Genomic DNA, 8,785 nt, shown 5'->3' on the forward strand with positions numbered 1-8,785 from the left:
CAGGGAGAACCGTCCACTCCACCCGCTGCGGCTGCCCCACCCCTCGGTCACCAGAACAGCACTGCACGCTTCACTTAGCTGACTGGTTACCAGGTCTCTCAAACTAAAGCCCTGAACTCCCGTGTCACCTTGAAGTGTTCCGTTTGGTGTCCACTGCCCCTTGCAGCATGGTCCCCCGCCCCACGGGCCCCCTTTCCTGGGTATTAATCTTCGCAGAACTTGATCAGGAACCTGAGCACAGACCAGACTGACGGACAGGACGCTGTGTCACAGAGGAGCTAAGGTCTGCAGCCTCCTGAAACCACAGTGGGTCCCAGACACATGGAGAAGGGGACCCAGTGGTGAACTTCTGACTAACATAGGAATGATGCGTTTATTAAAAGAACCACGGACGACAGGGAAGTGCACAGTGAAAAGGGGAACATCTTGACACAGGGGGCTGCTCACTGTTGCGCAGCATGGCCCCACCCCCCAGGCAGCCTGCACTCTCAGGGATGTACCCCAAAGGATTCAACCAGATCCAGGGGCTTTGTCCCCTCACATACGCAACCAGACCTGTAGAGCCCGCGGCCTCAGGTTAGCCGACTGGTCTCCAGGTCTTTCACACTGAAGCCCTGAACACCAGTGTCATCAGCCCAAACCAGGAAACCAGTCCCTTGGTCCCTGTAATCCCAGCCCAGACCAGACCTCGTGATTCCTGCCACCCCAACAAGAGAAACAGCACAAATTTCAGATACCCCCATGGGGTCCACCAGACCCCAATTTCTGTTGCTCTATACTAGCCATTGAACCTTCCATCTGGCACCTCAAACTTTAAATTTTACTGTCTCCACCCAGCTGTCTCTCCCAGAGGCCACACCCTATTTCCCCAAGGAGATTCCAGGACTCCCAGTCTTCATCACCCCAAACTCGGCAGTCAGACCCCAGTCTATCACCCCAAAGTGGACCTGTGGATCTCAGCCCATCACCCCAACCTACACAGGAATCCAAGTCACTGACACCTCAAACAACTCCAGTTCCTGTCCCTCTAAATCAGACAAGAGTTCCTAAACTGTCACTTAAAAGTTGAGAACTGAGCCAGGTATGGTACGCTTGCCTGTAATCCCAGTGACTTGGGAGGCTCAGACAGGAGGATTGTTAAATTCAAGGCCAGCCTTAACTTAGTGAGGTGTCGGGAGCTGTCACTTAAGAAATGAGTGCCCCTTAGCTTTGAGCAATGAGAATGTGGACATGTGGCAAGCCAGCCACGGGCTGTGTGTGTGAACTATGGGCACTGAGCGCACAGGATGGACTGAACCCACGTTGGCCTTCTGTTTGGGGGGCCTTGCTCTGGTCTTTTCACTTGCTCTGCCATGACCCCCACACAGTTCATGAGATGGGCGTGGCCTCCCTAGAATGTCAGTCAACCTGCTGACAGCAGGTATCACCAAGCTAGACTCAACCCTGAAACCTGACCCCTTGCCTTCTCCCCAATAAAAGGGTTGAGGACTTGCTCCTCACTCTCTCTCTTTTCACAGACCTCAGAGGAACCATCATAGGACCCAAAGAAAAAGGTATTTCTCTGTCTCTGTGTGATTATTTCATGCAGCCCAGTTCACCTGGAGTGACCTGTTTAGTCCTGGAATTCGACAGTGAGGCTCTAAGCAATTTAGTAAGACTGTCTCAAAATAAAAAATTTAAAAAGGGCTGGGATATAGCTCAGTGATTAAGAACCCCTGGGTTCAGTTCAATAATAATAATAGTAGTAATAAAATTGATAACTGGACTCACGTATCTTTAACCCCAAACTAGGTGAGCAAACATTCCCCAAATTAAAATATGTGCTGCTCCAGTTACAGTCACTTCGCACTAGGCAGTGAGATCCCTCTTCAGTCTGTGTTGTCCTAGTCTTTGTTACACAGTGGGACCCTCAGGCCCGACACCTAGACCTGCAGCTGCTCCTAACCTGCCTCTGTTGCCCTGGGATAACAAATATGGGTCACCTCCAACCAAGGGGACAACCCACTTTGTCATCCAAAACTAGAGTTCCAGATCAGTGTCATCATCCCAAATATGCCTTCTAGACACTCAGGCCTCAGGAATTCCAGTCTCTGTCTCCTGACTATTGGTATCTTGTCACCTAAAAGTGACAATTCATTTCTATTACCCCAAACAGAAACAGGGCTGTCACTCTAAACAAGGCAACCAGATCCCTGATCTGTCACTCCTAGCCAGCAAGCTGGACCTCAATCACTGTCCCCAAAATAGACAATCAGACTTTCAGTTTCTGTCCCCCTGATGAGACTCCAAACCCTCTAGTTTGTCACTCTAAGCCAAACCTCAGTGACTCAATACTAGAATTAGGGGCATATAATGTTAGCCCCCAGATCAGGCCTCTGGCCTGGCCCTCAGCCCTGGCCTGCTGACCACCTGCCTCAATGATGTGTCCCCTGGCCTCATGGAAAATGGGTCAGATTCACTCCAGGCCTGGACATGGCATCCACACACCCACATGGGCACAGAGACTCCTTCTCCCCTGGGAACACTGGCATTGAGAAAAACATACAAAACACCCTTTGCTACCCCAAAAATTGGGATAGTGACTCTGGCCTCAGAGTGACCCAGATGACCTGACAGCCTCACACCCCCCAGGTCCCCACCTGCCCTGGTCTCAGGAACTCAGTGGGCCCCACTCTGGCTCCCTCCCTAGTGTGCAGGCAGCACTTGTCTGCCCTCTGGTGGCAGCTTCTGAAAGAGCGCCCACAGTGGCTGTCTAGGCCTCTGGTCTTCCCACTGTGTTCAGGCCTGAATGGTGGGGTCACCTTGCCTGCCACCCCCCTCAGCTCCCACACAGCTCCCCCACCAAGCGCCATCCACCTCTTGATTCTATCCTCCTTGTCTCTACTCTCCAGCCCACATTCCCTGCCTCCCCTTCCCCAGGTTGGATCATCGTCTGGGATTTCCCTCCCTCCCACCCACACATCTTCCTTCCCTTCCCCTCGTGGCACTGGGATCGGATCGGACCCAGGTTCAGTGTATCACTGAGCTACATCCTGAGCCCTTTTTTAGAATTTTGAGACAGGATCTTGCTAAGTTGCCCAGACTGGTTTTGAACTTGTGACCCTCCTGCCTTAGCCCCTACCCCCTAGTCACTGGGATTACAGTGTGTGCCTCTGTATCTGCCCAGAGAGAGATTTCTTTTCTTTTCCTTTTTATTTTAATTTTCTCAGTACCAGGGATTGAAACCAGGGGCGCCCTATCACTGAGCCACACACCCCAGCCCTTATTAGTGTTTGAGACAGGGCCTTGCTAACTTGCTGAGGCTGGCCTTGAACTTGTGATTCTCTTGCCTCAGCCTCTTGATTTCCTGGGTTTACAGGTGTACAGCACAGTACCTAACCCAGCAGGATATTTCTAACATTTCTATCTCTTCCTTGTTCGAAAGTCTTCTGTGGTCTCACATTACCTTAAGCAAGAATCCAAAGACCTCATCCATTTCTGCTGGTCCTGTGCCTTCTGGTCCCCAATATCCTCCCAATGTCATTTCCTAGGCTGTTCCCTTCACTCCCTTCACCCCAGCCACAGCAGCACCATGTTATTGAGCAAATCTGACTTCAGGGCCTTTGTACTTACTGTCCCCCCAGACCTCAGAGGGACAAGCTGCTGCTCATTCCCCAGCAAGGTCCTGCCCCGCCCTTTCCTCCCCTCAGCTACTCTCTAGTCTCTGCCAGCCTCATCTGATTGGCTTCTGAGCTGTCCCTCTCTGAGGGCTCCCGGTGGTTGGCCAGTTTGTTTGTGTATCATGTGCCTCTCACACCAAAGGGGAGCTCTGGGAAGGCTGGGCCTTGCTTGTGGCACTGCTGCCTGTAGAAACGGATAAATCCAAGCCATGGATATGACGTGCCATTCTCTATGTGGTCACATTTTCATTTTACTTATTTTTGGTACTGGGGGTTGAACCCAGGGGCACTCTACCACTGAGCTCCACCCCTAGTTCTTCTTATGTTTTATTGAGACAGGGTTTTGCTAAGTTGCTGAGGCTGGTCTCAAACTTGCAATCCTCCTGCCTCAGTCTCTGGAGTAGCTGGATTAAAGGTGTGTGTCCCTGTACCTGGCTTACATTTTTAAAAATAATAAAGCAGGGCTGGGACTATAGCTCAGTGGTAGAGCGCTGGCCTTGCATGTGTAAGGCACTGGGTTAGATCCTCAGCACCACACAAAAATAAAGATATTGTGTGTCCAACTACAACTGAAAAAAAATTTTTTAAAAAGCAATAAAGCAAAAAACAAGTGAAAATAATAATTTAACCCAATGTATCCAAAATAGCATCCTTCCAACACACATGATCAACATAAAAATGATTAATGAGAAATTTTACAACCTTTACACACCAAGTCTCTGAAATCTGGGGTTTTGTTTGACACTTTGGGTTTGTTTGCACCAGCCGTGCCCTGGTGCACTGAGCACAGTCCACACACATGCCTGGTGGCCTGACAGCTGGATTCCAGACCAACGAAGGTCCCCTCCTGCTGTGGATCAACAGGGCTGGACAAATGACACAGTGAATTTGGGTGATAGGCCCCAGGTGGGAGAGGCCGAGGGCCACATTACCAAGCCTTGGAGACTCCACCACAACTCTCCATGCACTTGACTGTGTCCCGAGGGGCTCACTGACATGCCACTGCCTCAAAGACAGCCCCCAGGCCCCAGGCTGGCCCTGTTTAGAGGGCTCTCCCTTTATTTATTGTTTTGGGGCGCTGGGGACGGAACCCAGGGCTTCACACTCACCAGGCAAGCGCTCCACCACTGAGCTCTGCTCCCAGCCCCCAGGCCTCTCCCCGGTGCCTCATTTCCTGACTTTATACACCTGCCCCTTCCTGACCAAGTGCCTTTCTCCCTTGACAGCGTTCCCACGTGGTAGAGTCCGCATGTTACAATGAAAAGCCATCTGCTGAGGATGTGTCCTTTGAGATGTTTCACAAAAAGCTTCCTGAGTCTGAGTCCGAGCCCCCAAGCCTCCCCGCTGCATGGGCTCCAGCCCACAGCCTTTTCCAGGCTCCTCTGACCTCCGGTGTGCTGCTGGCCCGGGCCCTTGCATCTACTGCCTCCTTTGCCCAGAACAGTCTTTGTTGAAAAGATCCGCGACTGCCCCTCCACTCAGTTTAGGTCTTCACCCACGGTCACCTAGGGAGGCCTTCTCTGGCCAACCTCTGTAGTTTTCGGCGGACACAACATCTTTGTTTGTATGTGGTGCTGAGGATCAAATCTGGTCCGCAAGCCTGCTTGAGCCACATCCCCAGCCCTCTGGCCAACCTCTTTAACCCTTAACTTGCACTAACTTCAGAACTTTCTCTGCAGTAGACAATTAACACTGTGGCTGAGGCTGCTGTCCTTGAGCAGTTCTGCCAGCTGTCCAGCTGGCCCGTGGCTGGTGTCTGGGAACCTGGATTTCAGGAGGCCTCCTCAGTTCCTGAGTGTGGCTCGCTGTCTAGACTGTGCCAGTGATAGTCCTTCTGCAATCCTGGAGTGGGGGCACAGAGGGTGCTGATGTGGTCACCCCCAATAACAATCAGACACTGAGTCTCAGTTGGCTTGCAGTTGACATCTCTCGCGTCGTCACCATTCAATGCTGGAGGAGGAATTCAGCCTGCCCTGTGTGGCCACTCCAGAGAGACCTGGGAGGCTCCTGCCCTATTTGCTCTTAACTTGCTCCATGTGCCTTCTCCTCTTAATGACTTTGCTTCGTGTACTTTCTTGATAAGTCACAGTTCTGAGGACAGTTATGTGCTGATTCCCGAGTCGTCCTAGCACATCATTGAACCAGGGGTGATCTCGGGAACCCTGGACAGCCTTCCTTCTCAGCTCCTCTCTTCCCTTTAGCACTTACCACCCTGTGACATCCTGTCCCTCTACACCTTGCTCGCTGTGCCCGCCACACCTGGGCCCCCATCTTGCTCTCTGTGCTATTCCCAGCACCAGCCTCTGGAGACTCACAGAAGACACTGGGAAATGTCTGCTGGATGAGGACTGCAACGGCTTTATTTCTAACGGTGGAAGCCCTCCCTGGGAGGCAGCCTGGGCCCAAGCAGCAGGACAGTGTGGGACAGGGATGGACAGGGATGGGTCAGCTGGCCCTGAAGGCCGTAAGGCCTTGAAGACACCTCACACTGGCTCCATCTGCAGCTCCTCCCCGTCCACAGCCTCGATCTGGTGGAAGGCAGCATGGAAGCCAATGACCACCAGGGTGGCTCCTGCAGGGAAATGGGCAGTTCAGGGCCACCTTCCCTGGCCGGCCCCATGGCCCACCCACAGCCATCCAGACCCTATACTTACCCAGGACCCAGAAGACAGCGGAGCCTGCACCGGCCAGCCAGAAGAAGGGGAAGGAGACACCTCCAGCCAGAGCGTACTGATGAGCGGGGCTCACCTCTCGGCCTGGGGTCAGATGTCATTAAGCAGCTGTTCTAACCCATGCCCTCTCCCACAGTAACCTCTGCTGCTCCCTGACAATCTAGCATAATAAGTTCTGGAAGCTTCAGGAACCAATCCAAACTCCTTATGCTGAGGCCATCTGTGTCCGGGCCCTGCCTAGTTTTTCCAGTATCCTCTGACCACCAGCATACAGCAGTCTCTGCTCTTCAGCCCTGCCTCCTCAGGAGCCTCTAGCCTCCCACTCCAACCTGCACTCACAGAGACAAGGGGTCTCCACCTGGTGGCCCCAGGTCCTAGTCTGACCTGAGGATGTGTTCTTTGAGATGTTTCACAAGAATACACTGAATGATTTCACATAAAAGTACAGATTTCTGGCTTCTGATATGACTACAAAGTCAGGTCTGCGTGTTCCCATGACAGCAACTGACAAGCCAAGTTGTGGCCGTGCTTTTCCTTCCATGCCCTGCACCCCCAGCCCACTGTTGTCACATCCCCATAGAAACCCTGTGTGGAATTTCCCCTGGCATCTTTCTTCCCAATGTTGCTTGGTATCAGTCTGGGGCTACATGAGCCATAGGCCTCAGGCTCCCCCTCTAGGTCCCACCCAAGAAGCAAGAAAGGAGAGGGAGCCGGTAGGGTGGCTCACGCCTGTGATCCCAGAGCCTTGGGAGGCTGAGGCAGAAGGATCATGAATTCAAAGTCAGCCTCAGCAAAGGCAAGATGCTAAGCAACTCAGTGAGACCCTGTCTCTAAATAAAATACAAAATAGGGCTAGGGATGTGGCTCAGCGGTGGAGGGCCCCTGAGCTTCAATCCCCACTGCCAAAAAAAGAAAGAAAGAAAGAAAAAAAAAAGTGAGAGGGAAAATATCTACAGCTGTATAAGGTCGCCACCTGGTGTCCAATGTAGGTCCCTGCAGTTGATGCTTTCCACAAATATAGGAACTGGGTGGTGGGTGGTGTTTCTGAGGTATCTCTGGGTTTGGGGTGGGCGCACTGGGTGTGCTTGACGTTTTAAGTATTAGGTTTTGTGGAACTAGAGTACACCAAGGCTGGGACAGACTTGGGTTCCAAGGATTTGGTTGGGACTCTCAACCCAGAATTTGAGGGATCCATCCGGGCTGGGGATTTCTCACCAAAGAGCACAAGCTTGGACTGCAGTGTACGCAGGTAGAGAATGTAACAGGCTCCAAAGAAGACAGCCAGGGCCACCAGCAGCATAGGGGATGTCATCCTGGAAGAAGAGCGTAGGGAAGCAGCATTCAGGCCTCTGGGGTTTTGCTTGCCAAGGGGCCATGACTTTGAACCAGTCGGTGAAGGTTATGTCTTGAGGACAAGAAGGCAGGATCACATATGGTCACACTGCACCCTGGCCAGATCGATGGGGGAGTAGAGACCTGGCATTTGGTGACCAGGTCTGGCAATGGGACCAGCAGGTGGGGGGCGGGTCTCGGGAGGCACTCACACGCAGTACAGGATGAGGCCCAGGAACACGAACACGTAGTTGCTCTGGTAGTACTCGACATTGCGTATCAGGCGCTGGCACAGCTCACCCAGGTTGCGGGGTCGCGAGAAGCGCTGCTGGTCCACGAAGGTGCCCCAGGGCCGGATGGTCGCTCGGCGCCGCTCCAGCCACTCACGGCCGGCGCCAGAGGGAATCAGCTTTGGCAGCAGGATCCTGTGGGGTGGGGTCAGGTCAGCGGCTGACCGGGCTGGGAGTTCAGACCCGTGGCCAACAAGGGGGTAGGGGGGCTGGACTCTGGAGTCCAAGAGGCAAGTGTCCCGGAAGGGGCCAAGTCTCCTGGATCCCAGGGGAGGAGGGTGCTGGGGGCCTAGATCCAGGGTCCCTGAAGAGGAGATAAGGGACTCTCTTTTGGGTCTGGGGTCCGGGACTCCGGCGGCTCGGGTCAGGGGAGTCAGCTCGCTCACGTGGCGCTCAGCCCTTCCGCCTCGTCATCCTTCTGCTGGTCCTTCTGGCCCGCCATGTCTGCGTCGTGAAGGGGTACAGCTGCTGTGACCAGCCCCGAGCCCTGCAGACCCCTTGGGCCCCGCCCGAGCCCGGCCTCACCCTGCGGAGCCGACGTGTCGCCGCTCGGAGCCGCAGGGTGCGGTAGTTGCGCCGCCGAGCATTGTGGGAGTTGTAGTCCTAGCGGCATCAGGCAGGGCGGATGCTGTGGTGCCGGCTTGACTCGCAAGACAGTTTGGGAGATGTAGTTTCAGAATGCGGTGAGCGCCTCTTGGCATTGTGGGAGTTGTAGTTTCTGGAGTGGAATGTATTTTCCACGAGGGCGTTAAGGGAGCTCAAATGGCAGAAGTAGGCGTCGTGTACTCCTTTGTCCTGGAGGGTATAATGGGAACAGTGCATAGTGTCGTTC

The 8,785-nt window shown here is 53.6% G+C and overlaps 1 protein-coding gene across 1 annotated transcript; it reads right to left on the minus strand.

The window, feature by feature from the left end:
* Positions 1-5,997: 5,997 nt before the first annotated feature.
* Rabac1 (Rab acceptor 1) lies at positions 5,998-8,542 on the minus strand. The gene is made up of 5 exons (XM_026403872.2): positions 8,340-8,542; positions 7,876-8,088; positions 7,547-7,644; positions 6,314-6,415; positions 5,998-6,231 (listed from the first exon to the last, which is right to left on the minus strand). Exons 1-5 carry the CDS (start codon positions 8,393-8,395, stop codon positions 6,143-6,145), a joined length of 558 nt encoding a protein of 185 aa, XP_026259657.1. The 5' UTR covers positions 8,396-8,542; the 3' UTR covers positions 5,998-6,142.
* Positions 8,543-8,785: the final 243 nt, after the last annotated feature.

Source organism: Urocitellus parryii, chromosome 15, assembly GCF_045843805.1.
Source record: "Urocitellus parryii isolate mUroPar1 chromosome 15, mUroPar1.hap1, whole genome shotgun sequence".
Classification (NCBI taxonomy): domain Eukaryota; kingdom Metazoa; phylum Chordata; class Mammalia; order Rodentia; family Sciuridae; genus Urocitellus; species Urocitellus parryii.